Source organism: Plectropomus leopardus, chromosome 15 (genome assembly GCF_008729295.1).
Source record: "Plectropomus leopardus isolate mb chromosome 15, YSFRI_Pleo_2.0, whole genome shotgun sequence".
NCBI classification, from domain to species: domain Eukaryota; kingdom Metazoa; phylum Chordata; class Actinopteri; order Perciformes; family Serranidae; genus Plectropomus; species Plectropomus leopardus.
Genome location: NC_056477.1, coordinates 27,009,223 through 27,028,571, shown reverse-complemented (window position 1 = coordinate 27,028,571; position 19,349 = coordinate 27,009,223). Strand labels below are relative to the sequence as shown.

At 37.5% G+C, this 19,349-nt stretch overlaps 3 protein-coding genes and 1 non-coding gene across 5 annotated transcripts; 3 read left to right on the top strand and 1 right to left on the bottom strand.

Annotated features, from left to right (window-relative positions):
• Positions 1-2,171: 2,171 nt before the first annotated feature.
• haao (3-hydroxyanthranilate 3,4-dioxygenase) lies at positions 2,172-6,480 on the top strand. Of its 2 annotated transcripts, none has more exons than XM_042502531.1 (10): positions 2,172-2,324; positions 2,562-2,640; positions 3,692-3,775; positions 4,004-4,110; positions 4,735-4,824; positions 4,932-4,975; positions 5,084-5,229; positions 5,622-5,690; positions 5,851-5,933; positions 6,062-6,480. In XM_042502531.1, the coding sequence occupies exons 1-10, from the start codon at positions 2,248-2,250 to the stop codon at positions 6,132-6,134; spliced, it is 852 nt and encodes a 283-aa protein (XP_042358465.1). In that variant the 5' UTR covers positions 2,172-2,247; the 3' UTR covers positions 6,135-6,480. The 2 variants fall into 2 exon arrangements, with proteins under 2 accessions (XP_042358465.1, XP_042358466.1); XM_042502532.1 differs by having other exon boundaries at positions 2,238-2,324; positions 2,575-2,640.
• Positions 6,481-7,458: 978 nt separating this feature from the next.
• On the bottom strand, positions 7,459-10,975 carry LOC121954341 (transmembrane protein 229B-like). The gene is made up of 2 exons (XM_042501787.1): positions 10,924-10,975; positions 7,459-7,943 (listed from the first exon to the last, which is right to left on the bottom strand). The coding sequence occupies exons 1-2, from the start codon at positions 10,973-10,975 to the stop codon at positions 7,459-7,461; spliced, it is 537 nt and encodes a 178-aa protein (XP_042357721.1).
• A 1,692-nt stretch (positions 10,976-12,667) lies between these two features.
• LOC121954941 (hydroxycarboxylic acid receptor 2-like) lies at positions 12,668-16,960 on the top strand. Its single transcript, XM_042502693.1, has 2 exons — positions 12,668-12,775; positions 15,064-16,960. The coding sequence occupies exon 2, from the start codon at positions 15,121-15,123 to the stop codon at positions 16,108-16,110; it is 990 nt and encodes a 329-aa protein (XP_042358627.1). The 5' UTR covers positions 12,668-12,775; positions 15,064-15,120; the 3' UTR covers positions 16,111-16,960.
• A 1,605-nt stretch (positions 16,961-18,565) lies between these two features.
• Positions 18,566-18,659, top strand: trnai-uau. Its single transcript has 2 exons — positions 18,566-18,603; positions 18,624-18,659. It is a non-coding gene; the product is annotated as a tRNA-Ile (tRNA).
• Positions 18,660-19,349: the final 690 nt, after the last annotated feature.

Genomic DNA, 19,349 nt, shown 5'->3' with positions numbered 1-19,349 from the left:
ATTTGTTAGCACGCGAAGACTCAAATACAGCATTTTTCTGTATTTGAACTTTTTTTCTGCCTGCACACCGACTAAATGTCAAGCCCGTCATTACATCCACTCATTTAAGAATTAAATATATCGTCCAAGAAAACATAATAGTTACACTTTTTGAACATGATCAATGAAAAGGTGATATACTATATTTTGTGTTATTTAGGGCACGTTCGTTATTTATGAGGAGGGAGGGGTGGTGCAATAAGGGGGAGGTATTTCAAATAATTTTTGAAATACTGGGGAGTGACTTAGGTTTTTTTTTTATTTTGGACATGCAATTTTAAATGGCTGAATGTTGTATTTATTTTACCACAAACTTTTAAAAGAAGAAATTCAGGTTTACATTAAAAATGGACAAGATTGCGCCATTTATCATAGCCATAAACTGTAAAAACAGAAATTATGATTGGATTTTCAAATTTTGAGTGTTCCTTGGATACATCATTTGAAACAAACACTTATATATTATAGATATTGATATCTCATCAAAATCACTTTATTCTATGTCTCATTTAAATTTTGCCAACAATAAATTGTTTGCTCTAACTAACAAGCATGCATAACAAGAGTGAAAAACCAAGGCTTTTTTTTTTTCCAACTTCAGGATTTCGTCTTCAACTTTTAATTTTTAAAAATCAAAGTGTAAGTTGCCAAAATATAATAACTAATTTATGATGAAGGGAGGGTCATCCATATTCCCCAAGTCACTCAGGGGGTCTTAAGGAGAAAATATTTATAGCTTAAGGGGGGGTCATAAACAAAAAAAAGTCGTACCCCAGCCACCCTCACCTTTGAATAACAAAGAACAGTCCCTTAGACACAAAAGGAATACAAAATAATACATGCAATTTCCATATAGGATATTTCTTCATAACAACTATAAATTACAAGTCTGAAAAGTAAAGTGCAGTGTGGTGTGGTTGTACAAAAAGTAACTAGATGAATAAATGATGAGGTGTACCAGTTTGTAACTTCAGGGGCCAATAACTGCTGATACTGTCATATGATCATCACTAACACATACTCTTAACACAAGCTGTTCAGAAATATAGAAAAAATTGAATCAATCTGAATTTTAGCCTGGTAATCAGCAGGTCAAACAGCTCTATCTAGTGGACAATGTAAATTATTGCAATTGGTGTAAAATGACCTCAAATATGCAGTGTGACCATCAATCTGATTGGCTTCAGTGAGCAGCTGATGATTATAAGTTGGTCACAGTACTTCTCAAATCTCAGCAAATATTTGTCCAACAGGACATGATACCACAAACACACACACACACACACACACACACACACAATTCAGGATTGTGTAATTGCAACACACATTGTTTGCCATTTTTCCCATTTAACTACTACTAACAAATTTCGTACACAGTTGTAATGAATCCTACTGCATATAATTACATTAAGTTTGAAAAATATGACTGCTGCAACATGTAGTTGATTAATGTATGTTCGGGCATTGTTCTGGCTTTAAAATGACAATCGGTTTTCATTAATCTGTGTATTCTTTGCTCAGCAGTAGAGCTGCAATGATGAGTCGGTGTACTGATTATTTGATTTATTGATTAGTTAAGCAACTTGAAATCAATCTGCAACTATTTTGATAGTCAAGTAATAATTTCAATATTTTTTAAACAACAAAGTTAAAACCTTTGTTGGTTTCTTGCTTCTTGATTGTGAGAATTTCTTTGTCATGCATGATAATAGACTGAACTACTTTGGATTTTTGGACAATAAAACATAATAAATCACTATTTGAAGATTGAACCTCTTGGAAATTACACAGGGCATTTTTCACCATTTCCGGGTGATTTATTGATAAAATGATCAATTGTTTAATAGAGAAAATAATGTGCAGATTAGTGGCTTATGACTAGATTTCAAAAATTTGACTAGAACTTTGATGTGTTGCGTGAATTTAGATTTTTAAAAAAATATGGAGGAACTTGGAGTGTTTCCAGCGTTATTTCATTAATGTTGCAAGGGATTCCAACAGGTCACCTCAGGATGTTACTTATTAGCAGAGAACGAGCAAACTTTCAACTTTCAACAAACTCAAACTCCTCCCCCACTTCAAGTACACCTACTTCTGCATTTTGGACTTTCAGTGTCAGTCACATTGTCACATTGTGCAAAGCAGTCAGGTCAGCAGACTGGTCAGAGCGGCTTCATACTGCAGCAGACAGCTTATACAGTTTCAAAAATGAGTGTTGTGAATGTGGACCGCTGGATTGAGGAGAACAAAAATGCTTTTCTGCCTCCAGTGTGCAACAAGCTCATGTGAGTTATTCTAGTTTGAAGTTTACCACATTGTGACATATATTTATAATTGCAGTCAGTTCTGATTTGCAACAATTTGATGGATTACATAATAAAAAAAAAACAGCCACAACTTTTCAAAGATTAAAAGTCACAACAAGTGCACAGTTTAGATACATTAATAAATAACCAACTAGCAGAGTTCCACTGACTGTTTGTAGCTGGAGCATTATTGTATTTCATTCTTTTCACTTTAAGGCACTTTTCTCAGTTGAATGTCATGTTTGTTGGAGGTCCAAACACCAGGAAGGATTATCACATAGAGGAAGGGGAGGAGGTAAGAGAGAAGCACTGATTTATTCTGCAAAAAGCTAGATTGTATAATGCAAACTTAAAATTAAATTTTTTTCAGTGATTGCACATCATTATCAGACGAAATACTGGTTGTTATTTTAGCCTCCAGTTCCCTGCTTTACATTCACAGTTAAAACTGTAGTTGGTAACTTTTAGTAAAAATTACTTTTTGTCACATTTGCTGAAGCTATCACTATCCTGACAGTGGTAGAAGAGATTGTCAGTTTACATGGCGACAGAAGGGGTTGCATTTTCAATACTCTGGAACCTGGTTTCAAAAGTTTGCGTTTTCAGGCCCCCAAAACGCTGTTGCCATGTAAACGGCCCCTTAAACTAGTATTGATGTTTTTAGAGGCTAAAATACATGCTCTTGGACAGCAGTGCAGCTATTACTTAGCCTCCATGTCAGACTCCAGCCTGCTTCTCCAAACTGGGGGCGTGTTGGGTGAATCGCCAGTATAGTCACCTGACTCTGGATAAGTACCTCATACATCCCCACTTACAAAAATCCAAACTATCCCTTTACCTCCACACCACAGTCAACTCCCACCTTTCAGGTCCCCACATGCGGACTGCCTCTAGACTCTTTCCACACATGCTCATATAGGACACTCGTAGCAGCTTGTGCTTTTCACAAGCATTTAAACCTTTGAAACGTGCACATTGGTTTGATTTCTGTCAAAAACACAGGAAAAAAGCAATCAGCCACTTGTCATGAAAAGTCGCTAAAAATGCTAAAAAAAATGTGAAAGTTGTGAAAATTACCTAAAATTAGGTCACAGAAATGTGTTTTATCATTTAGATATATTACTTTATTTTATCACTTTGTGCTAATTTCAGGTAATTTCTTTACAGATTTTTTGCAACTTTTTTGGGTAATTCTTGCGCAATAACTCATTGTCTTTTTTCCATGTCTTTGTGAGAAATCTATTTGCCTTTGGCTCAGGTTTCAAAGTGTTGATGTGAAGAACCTGTGCAGTTCCCCTTTAATCTAATGAGACAGTTTCCTCTGTCTTTCACTCTGTTTTAAACAGCTGTTCTACCAGGTGAAGGGGGACATGTGTGTAAAGGTGGTAGAAAATGGGAAACACAAGGATGTACACATAAAGGAGGGAGAGGTGAGCTTTGTTATGATTTGATAAATTGATTTTTTGTTTTTGGCATATTATGCATAGTAAGTTACATATAACATATTATCACTATATGAAGGCATTTTACTTTGTCACTGCTCTTTTCATTGGTTTAGGACTTTTACAATGCTCTAGTGCAACTTTGTCAGTAAAATTTGTGTAATGAACCTTATCATATTAACACTGTTTTAAATTTTATTTTGTCCCCATTTGTAGATGTTCCTGCTCCCAGCTCGGATCCCCCACTCCCCACAGAGACAGGCCAACACTGTGGGGCTGGTGGTGGAGAGGAGACGGCTGCTGACTGAGACTGACTGCCTGAGGTTAATTACTCTATTGCCCTCTCTTCTTAAAAATACCAATTTTATAAGGTGTTCGAGAAAATACAGTAGTTGAAATCTTTATACCTTTTGCTGATATTGAAATGAAGTGAATAATTGTGACTATTATTAGCAGAAGACAAACATTTTCAAGAAATGTCTACATTTGTAAATGTTTGGAAAACCTCATTCTCTATGCAGTAGTTTTGTGAAAAAAAGAATATTATTATTATTATTATTATTATTATTATTGTTATTATTATTATTATTATTATTATTAATGTATTTATTTATTTTTCTTGAATTACTCACGCCATGGGGTAGGGGGTGGTTGTGGTTGTATAATGAACTGTCATCTGTATATTTCTGTAAAATCATATAAAACACAAAAAAAGAAAAGAGAAGAAGAAGTCATTAATACTTCAGCGGATGCATTTGAAGTTGTGATCACTATAAAACAGTAGCAATGCGTCAGATCACTGGAGAAAACTGTACACTAAACTATAACGTGCAACACAAAGACTATTTTTGTAGTCCAGAGGTTCACTGAGGTCCAAATGACCGAAAGGATTCCACAACATACAAGTTCCAAGTAGCACTAACGTGAGTGTGTGTTTGTGCCCTCAGGTACTATGTGGACAACACTACTGACATCCTGATGGAGAAATGGTTTTACTGTCAGGACCTCGGAACCCAACTGGTGCCAATTATCAAAGAGTAAGACATCTTTATGTTTATCTACACACTCTCAGTCTCCATCAGATCTGGTAGTTCGTTTTAATGCAGTCTGTTGTTGTTGTTGTTGGTTGATGTTTCACTTGCAGGTTCATGGCATCAAAGCAGTTCAAAACAGGAAAACCTGATCCCAGTGAGTTGCCCTGAAATTCCTTGTGATTATTGTTAAAATGTGATTTGTCTCGCTTTAAGTCTTTAAGTAAACCTTAAACTGGTGTTGTGGTTATGTTTGGATGAACAGACGTAGTCTTTGGAGAACCTGCGTTCCAGATGAACACCATGAATGTGATGACGCCCTTCTCCTTCAAAGACTGGCTGGACAAACAGAGGCCAGCCCTGGCCAGCAGAGGGCTCGTCAACATGTTTGGAGCTCAGTTTGAGACAGAGGTACAGGGGATCATGTTTTCAGATGTGTTCTTACAAAAGTTTTACATTTTCAGCATCTTCTTTGGTATCAAATGATATGTTTATCAACCCTTTAAAACCGGAGCAACTTGGCTTGATTTCTCTCAAAAACATGGGAAGAAGGCGATGATGGTGGTGATGAAGGTTGATGATGATAATGATGATGAAGATGGCGATGATGATGATGACAATGATGGTGCTGATGATGACGATGCTGATGATGATGATGATGACAATGTTGATGATGATGATGATGATGACAGTGTTGATGATGACATTGATGTTGATGATGACGATGATGACAATGATAATGACAATGACAATATGGAAGAGTTTCAAAGAAGCAATAATGCTCCATCCTATGACCACAATAGGTGATGGTGTTTGGACCCGGGCGGACCGAGGCGTCAGTACGGCAAAGTGATGTGTGGATTTGGCAACTGGTATGTTCTCTAAATGTCCTGTAGCTTCATGTGTCCGACCTGTCTCTCAGTGCTTTTTTAAACTACCATGTATGTGTGTTGGACTCTTTGTGTAATAACCAAACTCTGACTTTTTTAAAATTATCTTCTTTTCTCATCTCCCTCTCTCTCGGGCTCTCAGGAGGGATCCTCAAGAGTAACAGTGAACGAGCAGGAGTTCAGTCTGTCTGCAGGAGACAGTTTACTTGTTCCTGAACAGAGCCAGTGAGTCAACATGAATTAATTAATGACAAACTCTTGTGTGCTGTTGTGATATTTCAAATGTTTCTCAAATTTTGATTTTGACTTTTCCCTCAGAAAGATATTAAATAAGGTTTCTTCTTCTTCTGTAGGTACCAGTGGCATAGAGATGAGGGGACTGTTGCCCTGTTTGTGGTTCAAAACCCTGAGCGGAAGAGACCCTGAGCATCACCTGCAAATTCTCTCACACACACGCACACACACACATCACAGTATTGTGTATATGTGGGCAACAGAACTCAGTATTACATGTAGTAGTGAAAATAAGACAGTTTATAATCGCACGCAGTAAGTATTGTAAATCATGCACTCATTGAAGTTCAACACTAATATATGTTAATAAAAATGAGCATTGACCCACTTCCGTACTGATAAACACCAGAAGCAACTGAACTTAAAACTGTAAATTGCACTCTGTTGTTTTAACAAAAACACTAATCTTATCAGTGTACATCGTTTCTATTTCAATTTATGAAAGAAGTCAAAAGAATAAATAAGTGTCAAGATAAAATTGTGAACTGTGATCGTTTATATAAACATGCAAGGGAACAACATTTGACAAAAAAAGTGTTGAAGAAAATCTTACTATTATCAACCCTCGTAAAAATGTTTCACAGTTCCAGTGTAGTTGTGCAGTTAGCTGGAATGATGTCAAATGCAGGTTTCAACAGGTTTTGCAAAAAATGACCATGTTCTGAGATGATAATCTAGTCCTTTTCCACAGAAACCCTGAATTGACTGGGCGTGATTTGGAGGTTTGTTTGTGAAACATGTTTTCAGACTGACATCTGAAACAAATGGCATCTCCTACAAATGGGTGCAGCTAGTGAATAAACACAGGGGTAGGCTTATTGTAGATGAAAGTCTGCGACAAAAAAAACAAAAAAAAACATGGATCACATATCTTCATAGAATCTGCTTTTCTTATGATTCTAGACATTTTTGTGGATATATTGTGCATTTATTAGTGCAGTTAACTAACTACAAATTAGGATGTAAGTAAGTTTTTCACCCTGCAAACCAAAAAAATCAGATATTTGCTTATGAATATTTCAGAAAAGTTACAAATGTAGCCTGTAGAAATGGTTCTAATGTTCTAATAGATTTGAAAACGTGCTCAGACAGACCTGGTGGCATTATTATAATATGCTGGTGGACGGCCGGGAATTGGTCACGCCCATATGCAATGCACAGACACGGCATCACTTGACAGCATGGCTGGATGGAGCTGCTGGATGGGTTCCACAAACAACTGACTTTGGTGCAGGTGTCCAGAGTCCAGAGTGCAGGGCAGGTTGTTTTATTTTGCCTTTTCCAGATGTGTGTCTACGCGAACTCTAATGACACAACTAAATGAGGTTCAGCAGTTGCTCCAGATTTTCACATACACATGTCAAAATCTCCCAACAGTGTGGTTTTGTTCCTAAAACAATGTCCCCAAGTGCTCTACAGTTGCTTTTGGAAGCCCAGTATTCCACACTGAATCAGCTCAGTTGTGCAGTCTGATCCTCAGAGTGTTCCTTATCACATGCTGCTCAGCTATAAGTGCAGCCACAGTCCAGGGCAAAGCATATTCCAGAGTCACTAGTCCTCCAAGGTTGTACCTATAACCTGAGTAGTCCCAAGGACAGGCCCGCAGCAGGCTCAGCCCGGCCCCCCAGCTGAACTCCCACAGGTAGATGAACAGAATGTAGGCCGCCAGACGCACTGGTAGTGGGAAATTCTCAGCCAGCAGCCGGCCTCTCAGGATCTCCATGAGGTAGATGGCGATGGCGTACATAGGCAACGCCCAAAGGCTGCTGTGACCCTCCAGCCTCCTGTCCTGGGTGCTGCACCAGTCCCACACAGCAGTGAAGGACACCTCACAGAGGCAGCCGTGCAGGGCGTACACATAAAGACGAGCTGCAGCAGAGAGGGGACGGCTTGAGATGCTCCCATTTGGTTCTGCTGGGGCTTCACCTACAACACCAGGCCCTGTCACAAAGACAGTTATTGGTGTAAACTTTTGCCCCATTTGGAGATTTTTATATGAAAGGCCTAAAAGTGCATGTGAAAATTTGACAAAATGTTGAATTGTTCCAGGAATGGTGTCTAAGCATTTGAGAAACCTATCAATTATTTAAGAAGTTATAGAAGCTTCTCATCTTATTCTTTGACAGTTAGTGGTTTGCTTCCATTGGAATTATGAGTTGTTCCATGAGTTGTTCTAGAGTGTAATTGGTTCCAGAATGTAATGGTTTGGGAATGGCAGAGTTCTAGGATGTTTGTTGGTTGCAGAGTGTTAGAGCTCTAAAATGTAAGGTTCCATGCTGACGATTAAAGAGCTCATGATGTTCACGCTGAGGCGTGAGCATGAGTGTGCCATTAGGAGGGGTAGCTGGTCCCTGGGGACCGGGGTGCGCATATTTTCCTTATGACATGCTCATGTATAGTTATGAGTTTTTGATTGTTAGGTGTTCTAAAATGTTAGTATTCTAGAATGTTGTAGTTCTAGAATGTTAGGGCTCTGGGATGGAAGGGTTCTAAAATGTCATAGCTCTAGAATGTTATGGTCCTAACATGGCAGGGTTCTAGAATGTTATAATTCTGGAATGGTGGGTTTCTAGAATGTTATGGATTTAAAATTGGTAGGGTTTTTCAATGTCGGTGGTCTAGGATGTTGTAGCTCTAGAATGGTAGAGTTCTAGAATGTTATGGTTCTAGCATGGTAGGTTTCTAAAATTGTATGGTTCTGGAATGTGATAGTTCTAGAATGTAGAGATTCTAGAATGTAATCGTTCTAGAATGGTAGGTTCCAGAGTGGTAAAGTTTAAGAATGTTATGGCTCTAGCATGGTAGGGTGCTAGAATGTAGAGATTCTAGAATGGTAGGTTCCAGAATGGTAAAGTTTTAGAATGTTATGGTTCTAGCATGGTAGGGTGCTAGAATGTAGAGATTCTAGAATGTAATAGTTCTAGAGTGGTAAGGGTCTAGAATGGTAGGGTTCTAAAATGGTATACTTCTAGGTTGTTATAGCTCTTGAATGGTTTTGTTCTCGCATAATAGGGAATGGTAAAGTTCCAAAATGTTATTTCTTTAGAATGTTTTTGTCCGCATAGTAGGGCTCTAGATTATTATAGTTCTAGAATGCTTGCCTTCTAGAATGTTTTGGTTCTAGAATGTTATGATTCTAGAATGTAATAGGACTAGAATGGTTGGGTTCTAGAATGTAATAGTTCTAGAGTGGTAAGGGCCTGGAATGGTAGGGTTCTAAAATGGTAGACTTCTAGCTTGCTATGTCTCTTGAATGTTTTTGTTCTCGCATAATAGGGTTCTAGAATGTAAGGTTTCTAAAACATGTGCTTTCTAAAATGTTAGGATTCTAGAGTGTAATAGGTCTAGAATAGTAGGGCTCTACAATGTTATAGTTATACAATGTTTTGGTTCTAGAATGTAATAGTTCCAAACTGGTAGGGGCCTAGAATGTATTGTTCCAGAATGGTAGACTTCTAGAATTTTATGTTTCTAGAATGTTTTTGTTCTCACATTGCAGGGTTCTAGGATATTATAGTTCTAGAATGTTTGCTCTTTAGAATGTTGGGTTCTAGAATGTTATAGTTAAAGAATATTTGCCTTCTAGAATGTTATGGTTCTAGAATGGTAGGGTCCTAGAATGTACTAGTTGTAGAATGTTTGGATTCTAGAATGTAACAGGTCTAGGATGGTAGAGTTCTAGAGTGTTATTGACTAGAATGGTATGGTTCTAGAATGTAATAGTTCTAGAAATGTAGAGTTCTAGAATATACTGATTCTAGCTATTCAATAATTTTATAGTTATAAAATGTTTGGGTTCTAGAATGTTATGGTTCTAGAATGTTAGATTCTAAAATGCAATGGGTCTAGAATGCTAGAGTTCTAGGATGCTAAGGTTCTAGCTTGGCAGGGTTTTAGAATGTAATAGTTACAGAATGTTTGTGTTCTAGAATGTTATAGTTCTAGAATAGTAAGGGTCTGGAATGGTATGGTTCTAGTATGTTATAGTTCTTGAATTCTTGCCTTCTAGAATGGTAGGGTTCTAGGCAAGGGAGCAGTCATTACATTAACACTGAGGCAGCTGAACCTTTCACTGGACAAGAGAGGGAAGGGTACACAGTTATATCACACTCAAACAAACTTCTGAATTCTGGAATGTTGGGTTTTGGATTGTTTCTAACATGCCACAGATCTAGAGTGTCACAGGTTTGAGAATTCCACAGTGTTCTAGACTATTACACGTTTGGTCAAGTTATGGTTCTAGAATGTTACAGTCCTAGAATATTACGGTGTTGTAATATTATTGTTCTACAATCTTAAATCAGGAAACAAGAAGATAATTACTACAACAATTGCAATAATGAGACGTATGTCGTTATGGAAGTTATTACTTTTAGATAAAGTGGGTGTTGCTTACTGAGAGTTGCATTTATTGAGAATTTTAGTCATTCAATTCTACATGTTAAACGACAAAACTTAAACCTATCTGGTCAATCTCTTGACAGGTAGTATTTCTTTTTGAAAGAACATCTTTTTTCTAGATTTTATTATAATTCCTCAGTGTGTATACAGTTCAGTTTGGTCCCTCCTCCACAGGACACACGGCACAGCGTACATGCTCTAATGTGGATTAACAGGCTAATAGCCCAGTTAAGCAAATTAAAGGCTTAGAAAATCTTCAACAGGTTTTCACTCTGAACTACAACAAAATACCATTTACTGATGCAAATTCATCTGACCGTCTGTTTTTTAAAATGAATTTATCCCTAAAATAGAATAGTGTCAACAATCCTACAACACATTAGCACCGATTCCAAGTCCATCACTTGGCCAACTTCAACTGCGATAAGGATGCAATGACAACAAAAGCCATATTATGCCTCAAAGTGTGGCACTCTACAGATATTAAACATAATAAACAATAATCAGTAATAAATCTCACCTTGTTCAGTGCTACCTTGTGTTCTCCTCGCATGTAGTTCTCTCACCTCCATCCCTGGCAGCATATGGGTCCCTGTACCTTTGTAATCCCTCTGCTTCCTTGTGTGTGTGTGTGTGTGTGTGTGTGTGTGTGTGTGTGTGTGTGTTTGTGTGTATGTGTGTGTAGATCTTGGGCTAAACATTAAGCAGCTCCGTGTTATCGTGTGGGACAGTGATGTCTAGTGAGACAGTGATGTCTCTGTCACAGGCTGAGGTTGTGAAACCAAATAAGAGACCCAGGAAGCAAACCTAGAGCTCCTGAGAAAAACTTTTCTGTAATACTAATAATAGTATTAATCCCATAGTGGATGCGTTAATGGTTTATTTTAAGTATACAGTAATTGTGCAAATGTGTTAAAGTGTGTTTTTGGAGGGCAAACTTGCAGGTTATCAGTAAAGCACAGTAGCTGGGTGTGTCAGGGAAGCAGCCCGAAATGTACACATAGATGATAGAATTGTCTGAGAACATCTACACTGCATCCACACATTCTTTCATTTAAAAAAAAAAGAAAAAAATATTTCATGAAAAATGATTAGTTCCCAATCTATTATGTTCCATTTTAGAATTTTTTACAGTCATATTTCAAGCACAAAAGTATTTCTACCACATTATGAGTATTATATTTTTCACATTTGTTTCATGTTGACTTTTAGCCTTTCTGTAAACATTGTGTGTTCATTTTGAATATTTACGCAGTTTTACAGGTGAACGTGCAAGAAAGAGATTTATGATGCTGTATAAAGATTATTAGACAATCATCTGCAATTTAAAAAAATGAGTAACTAGATGTTACTCACTGAGTGCTAGAAGCTGCCAACACACATATTAACTAATTCAATATAAATATGGATTTAGAGCTCCACCAGTGCAGCTTCCCACATGCACAGCTTGAAATCTAACCATAAAGTGTCCCTAAGAACAGATGTCAGTCCTGACATGCTGCCGCTGCTGTTTGCTGTGTGTTTGTTTTGTGTGCACTCTAATAAAACAGTTCGATGAATGGCGGACCTTTATAGATCAGAGTCCAGTGATACTGGCAAACACACCTTTGGGGCCTGGGGAGGGGGACTGCACCGCTGTACAGGAGTCAATGACCATAAAGTCATTGAGATGACAAAGATCGGACTCTTCACACAGTGGTGAGCAGGGTTGACATTGTGTGCAATGCATTGTTGTATAATACATTGTCACCAAAGAAAATTTGGTTAGGGAAATTCGCATCCTCTTTCACACAGTGCGCAGGTTGGCAGGTTTTCATGTCACTTATCAATTACGTAAATAGACCTAAATTAGATTGAAATAAATTAATATTCATATTAACCCTCATTTTAAATGATGCCGCGTATGAGCAAAGACATTTAAATCAGTTAACAAGCAAACAAATAACAGTTAAAATAGAGATAAAATAAATATAAAACAATAATAGCAATGTAAATAGATACAAATAAAAATACAGGCTAACAAACATGTTATGGTGGAAAAGTATGATAAGAAGCATTTATACTCAGTTAAAACAAGATCTGATATAAGTCACTGGAGGTGGATGTGGAATTCCAAAAGGGACTGTACAACAGATTGTTTTCCCAGGAACCATCATGACCCTCATGCTGTGACAAGCCCTTAGAGGAAGCCACCTTTCACTTGCGGAATGTTACAAGGATCTTGTGTTAGTAAATCACATACACCTGAAGTGAAAGAGATCTCATTACTTGTGTCTTCTGCCGAATGTACCGGTAAAACAACTGTATCCTCTGAAAAGGAAGGTGTTCAGATCTTTTAGAGGGAATTCAGAGGATTTCACTGTTGAAAACTGGTGAGTGCTGATATTTTAACTCTGTTTCCTATTCTGAAGTGTACATTCATTTTGAGGTTTGACATTTAAAAGACTGATAAGGTGTTTTAATGATCATTGGTATATCTCATCACTACCATTTAAATATGGCTAAACGTCAATATTTTCTTATACGAACCGATTCCAAAAAAAACGCGACACTGTCTAAAACATGGATAAAAACACAATAGAATTCTCTGCATATTCTTTTCAAACCTAATTACTGAATTCAGTACAAAGACAAAATATGTAATGTTCAAACTGATAAACTTGTTTTTTTTTAGAATTCATTCTCTTTCTGAATTCGATGCCTGCGGTTTGGTACAAAAATGTTGGCAAAGGTATGTTTATCACTGCATTACATTATCTTTTCACTTAACAACACTCACCAAGTGTTTGCTAACTGTGGACACTAATTGTTTAAGTTTTGAAATTCTTTCCCATTCTTGATGTACAACTTTAGTTGCCAAACAGTCTGGATTATTATTGTCATATTATGTGCCACACATTTTCAACAGGATTCATGTCTTGGCTGCAGGCCAGCTAGTCTTGTTCCTGCCCCTTACATTCTAAGATTTGTACATATTCTCTTAGTCATTTGACAATATTATGGCTTAAAATCCTAGTAATTCTGCACTGAGAAAAATTGCTTTTAAACTGTCAGACTATTTGCCCGTGCAGATTTTCCTTCTAACTCTAGCATGTGATGAAGATGCCCATGTCATACGCAGTCATGATACTATCATCCATTACAAATTTACCAGTTTACCCCAATTTCTTTTGTTTCCACATTTAAAAAAAAATGTATTGCAGCCATTCAGAATGAGTGTATATTTAAAAAAAAAACAGTAAAGCTGATTAGTTTGAACATTAAATACCTTGTCTTTGTACTGTATTCAATTGAATATATTTAGAAAAGGACTTGCAAATAATTGCATTCTGTTTTTAGTCATTTACTACACAGCCTCCCAACTCTTTTGGTTTTAGGATTGTATATAAATTAGGGTTAATCTATATTTATTTATTTAAATCGCGTTAACCACAAGCCAACATTTCCATCTTCAAGAGGCTGTATCTGTCTGAGTTTTAAAGCTAGAGTGATGATACTGCTATCATATAAAACTAGAAGACCTTAATAATCCAGTGATATCATGCCATGCTAGCTTTTCAGTAAGGAGGCAGAATAACACTCCAAAATAAGGCTAAATCTTGGTGATGGATAAACAGCATGGAAGCATGGTGGCGTTGTGGTTAGCACTGTTGCCTCACAGCAAGAGGGTCCCTGGGTCGAATCCGGATTGGAATGGGGTTTGATTTATGGGCGGGGGCCCTTCTGTGTGGAGTTTGCATGTTCTCCCTGTGTTTGCGTGGGTTCTCTCCGGCATCTCCAGCTTCCCCCCACAGTCCAAAGACATTTGGTGACCTGTCCAGGATGTACCCCACCTTCCGCCCGATGACAGCTGGAATTGGCTCCAGCCCCCCGCGACCCTTATGAGGACAAAGTGGTTACGGAAAATGAATGAATTATTAAACAGAATGGCCATTGCCATTTAACAGGGGTCCCTTGACCTCTGACCTCAAGATGTCTGAATGAAAAAGAGTTCTATGGGTACCAATGTGTCCCTTTTCAGACATGCCGAATTTATAATCATCTCATGCAGTTGTTTGTTGTCATTTGATTCATAATCAAGACAATCTGGAAAGAATTACTTTACCTGTTCAATATGAACTTCATAACTGTTTTGTAAAACAAAATAATGGAATTGAAAATGTGAATTAGAAAAGCAATTCTGCGATTAATAACAATTTAAAAATAAATTGTTTGACAGCCCTAAAAATAGATGGGAAAAAGACAGTTCTGTTATAATTATTATTAGCATTACTAGATGGATTTTGTTACATCTGGACGAAGCCAGGCTAGCTGTTTCCCTCTATTTCTGGCCGTCATGCTAAGCTAAGCTAATTGATTACTGACTGTAGCTTCATACTGACTGTACAGACATGGGAGTGGTATCAATCTTCTCATTGCACTCTCGGCAAGAAAGCAAATAAGTCTATTTTTTATTTTACATAAACTAATTTGGCAGATGCTTTTGTTGACAGCAACATACAAATGAGATTCAGTCAAAGCCAAAGTAGATCAAGGAGAAGCCTTTCAGAATAAGGGGTGCAAAATGTTAAAACTTTTGCTTTGAATGATTAATCCATGAAATATTACTGTCTATAACACTTTCTCTCCCTCTCTTTCTCTTCTCCTTGAAAATGTCAAGATCTGCTAAGAATTAGGAACAGTGGAAAAGAGAGATCAGACTGCATTCATAGCCAAAATGGATTTGGTTACCAATACCACAGAGGCAATAAATATGACTAACAGTGTCATCCATTGCCCATCAAACCAAAACTTTGAACCTTTGATCCTGCATATCCTCGTGATCATTGAGGTGATTGTGGGCCTGCCAGGAAACATGGTCGCTTTGTGGATTTTCTGTATCTGCATAAAGTGTTGGAAACCACACACTCTCCTCCTCTTTAACCTGGCTCTAGCTGACCTTCTGCTCCTCATAAGCGTGCCCTTCCGCATCCACACTGCTCTCCAAGGTGACCACTGGGTGTTCGGACAAGTCTTGTGCCGCGTCAACCTCTTCATGCTGGCTGTCAATCGCGCGGCCAGTATTGCATTCATGACAGTTGTGGCACTGAATCGCTACTTTAAAGTGGTCCATCCGCATCACTGGATCAGCCGTATGTCTTTAACTCAGGCCTGTTGGACTGCAGGTCTTATGTGGACTGTTGTGATTGCAGTTCGGTTTCCATTGTTAACCACCAACCTCCTCCTCCAACATGGCAACGTCTCTTTGTGTCGCAGCTTCAACGCCTACAGTGTAGTCCCTTTGCCATTAAAGATACACTATGTGGCTTTCGTTGCAGAGTTCTTCCTGTCCTGGTTCCTGATTCTGTATTGCTCCGCTCATATTGCATGCTTTCTGCACAAACAGCAGAGGGACACGCAAAAAAAGGTGCGGAAGGCAATCCAAGCGGTAGGGGTGATCAGTTTGGTGTTCACCATCTGCTTCTTGCCAAGTATCCTCACAGGCCTGGGTGCGCTGTGTGTCCAGTATTTCCACCCCACGAACTGCACATCCTACAATCTGATCACCCAGCTCTTTATGATCTGCCTCGGCTTCACCTACCTCAACAGTGCTCTGGATCCTCTCATTTACTCTTTCTCTAGTTCCATGTTTCAAGATGCCCTCAAGAGCTCCATCAGTTGCCTGAGCCTCAAGAAGAAGAATGTCAGACCAGTCAACAACCAATAGCAAAAAATAATACAATATTATATGACTTTTAATGGGTAGACTACTGAGGATGTTGAAGAGTCTTGGGGAAGATACTGGACCACTCTGAAAACAACCCATAAATGAAATGGAGTCACTGTTTATTAGGATGCACAATGGTATTGGCCGATATTTGCCTTGTTGATGGCTGTCAACTTATCTGTAAATACCATGGCATTAACACACATTACAGTTTTACAAAAAATGGGGATGGATGTTCTTCACATTTACATCACTTTATTCTTAGCTTTGAGTCTGTCAGACATTTATCACAGCATTTATGCTATAAAGTGAAACGCTGCATAGATGTAAGTGTGTGGAAATCTTTTTTTTTTTTTTTACATATGTTGTATTAAATTTTACGCTGGCAAAAAGCAGGGCTCCACACTAACGGTTTGAACAGCAACTTGGTGCTGAGAGCTAGTTAACATAGCTGTTAGCAGCTGCTGGCTTTCTCTATCTCCTTAGCACAAAAGGGGGAATAAATAACAATGGAAAACAGAATGAACATCAACAATAAAACTTCAGTAGCCTATTGGTATCAGCTAATGAACAAATTATTATTTTAAACATTTGTGTCAGTGGGTCCAGAATTCCACAATTTGTGCATGCCTAACTGTTTAAGTATTTAACCACAGTATTTTTTTCTGGTTTATGCCCCAGTCTGAGGACAGGAGTGCTGCAGGGGAATGTCCTGACAGGTACAGTTCTGTGTCTGCAAGTATTGACAATCACTATATTTTAAGAAGGATCTTTGTTATAACATCCACAACGTCAGATTCTTTACAGAAACCAATGGTGTTCCTTCCTATTATGTTGAAACTGTATGATATGATTATACATTTCAATAAAAGCATCTTAAGTGTTTGTGTTAATTAGTTGGCATTTATTGCATCTATTTCTGGAACGTGTGTGTCATCAAATACCAAGACTGGCACAACAATCAGGCAGGGACTGGAAACTGGCGCACAGTATTTGTAGCGAACAGGAGATGGCTTGACTGGAGACCGCTGTGCTGGCTGCAGATGATTCACAGGTGCGCTGAAAGCTGTGGAGTGTGATTGAGGGGGGAAGGGAAGAAACTGACAGACACATAAAACCAAAACACATTAAGCACACTTCATTCAAACAAAGGTAAAAATAAAAAAAATCTAAACAACCACATACAACTGTTACAGGCAGAGTCATGGAGTAGGGGTTGTGACATTTTCTTTCTATAAAGGACATCGGTTGATTCTGTGATAACAAAGGGATGACAAGTACTGTATTTACATTATATATTTATCAAAGGAAAACTTAATATAGTAGTCACTTTTTTTTACACACGCAACCCTCAATACTTTGTTCTGTTTTGGAGGTTCTACTATTAGGCCTATACCAGGCATACTTCTTAAGGTAAATATTTATCAAAGAAAAACTGTGTGTGTATATAACCTGCCATTTCAAAAATGATGTTCTAAATTACTTTATTATCATAGTTTATGGTAATTGATTATCAAAGAAATTCTGTTTACATATATATATATATATATAACCTGCCATTTAAAAATAACAATGCTAGTTCTAAATTACTTTATTATCATTGTGGAGAAAATTCCCTCTCAAAGTCAGATGCAGCTGATTATGGAGCACATCAAAATACCACCATAACTATAAGCAAGACAGCAAACATACAATACTTCAGCGCAGACTGTACAGTGACATGCAAATGTTTAAAATAGACCAAAGAGTAGGCTAGGCTATAACATGTGGCAGTAGGTATCCCTAAGAATTCGAGAAGATAAACAAAAAGACAGAGGTAAGATAGATAGCTAGAGGGATCATTATAGGCTACAAAATCCATAAAGCTATGCATTGGGAGAGGATAAAAATCTTATATTTATTAATTTTCATCTTGTGCCAAACAACACTGCTAACAATTGTTTAGAAGAATCTGTTAGTAGCCTGCATGACCACTACAAATGGTCAGCAATAGCGTTCCTCTGTATTTCAGTGGAGACTTTCAGCGGATGTCTTATTGTGACGTGTTTTACTTTGAAAATATCAAGGACGGGCTGTGTTTCCGTTGTCTTCCAGCGTACCGCTGGCTGTGAGCATGGCATCATTGACCCGTCCTTCTGCTGTAAGCCCGAAAATCAGCGGAAAGTAGCACGGAAAAACATGACAAAGTACTATTTTTTCGATAGAAATCAAGATATGTTCATATTATGACATTACTGTTGTGCTCGTTTACGCTACTGACTAGTTATGATAGCGCTAATATTTCACTATTATTCAATCCGCCATTGTCTTTCTGTACTTTGATACTGAGGTAAACATGAACGTTTGTGTGGAGCTAGTGTGATAGCGTTATAAAGCGAAAACAATCGAAATAATGTGACAACATTAAATCCGCTCGTCCGTGTTTAAAAACCCAGCTGCACCACGAGCACAGTGAGCTCCAGTGGCGCAATCGGTTAGCGCGCGGTACTTATATGACAGTACACTGTAGAGCAATGCCGAGGTTGTGAGTTCGAGCCTCACCTGGAGCAGTCTTTTGACATACTAATTGTGAGTGTTTTATTTAAACATATTACAATTTGTATTACCAACGACTACTCACAGTAGAATTGATATGGTGTTTTATAATGACTAAACCATAACTTAACGACAGTTTATGCAGCTTGAATTATGAAATGCAAGGTTTTTATTACAGACAAAGAGCAGTTTAATAAAAATAGAAAATGAATGAAGGATTTTTTTAAAAATATTTGGAGGCTGTGTAATATATTATTTGCAATTATTTTCATACTTTTGATCACTATTTATTTTTCTTTTAATTAAAAAAAAAATAGATAAAAAACAAACAAAAAACTTGTCATTTATGCCTTTATTAATATTCAGTCATGTCATTTAAGTTATGACTCTTTAAACTCTCAAGATGTATTTCATTTTAACCGAAAACAGGGGGCAGTATCTCTCCATCACTGCAAAAAAAAAAAAAGACTTTGAAAGTATGGTGAAAAAACATGTCACTTACAGTTGGTAATATGCTGACTTCATGTTTACATCATATTAAAATAAAATAAAACAAAACAAATTAATAAATAAAAAGCAACAATAATTATGTATTTTTGTGATTTGATATCCATTCAGAAATACTATAATTAAAGATGAATATGATATCTCATATCCTTGTATTTGTCTGTATTGTACATTTGATATAGACAGATTGGTGTCAT

Coding starts and splice junctions, on each gene's coding strand:
- haao (XM_042502531.1), top strand. CDS start 2,248: ATGAGTGTTGTGAATGTGGACCGCTGGATTGAGGAGAACAAAAATGCT. Junction 5,230..5,621: donor GAGCTCAGTTTGAGACAGAG/GTACAGGGGATC, acceptor TGACCACAATAG/GTGATGGTGTTTGGACCCGG. Junction 5,691..5,850: donor ATGTGTGGATTTGGCAACTG/GTATGTTCTCTA, acceptor TCGGGCTCTCAG/GAGGGATCCTCAAGAGTAAC.
- LOC121954341 (XM_042501787.1), bottom strand. CDS start 10,975: ATGGAGGTGAGAGAACTACATGCGAGGAGAACACAAGGTAGCACTGAA. Junction 7,944..10,923: donor ACAAGGTAGCACTGAACAAG/GTGAGATTTATT, acceptor TCTTTGTGACAG/GGCCTGGTGTTGTAGGTGAA.
- LOC121954941 (XM_042502693.1), top strand. CDS start 15,121: ATGGATTTGGTTACCAATACCACAGAGGCAATAAATATGACTAACAGT.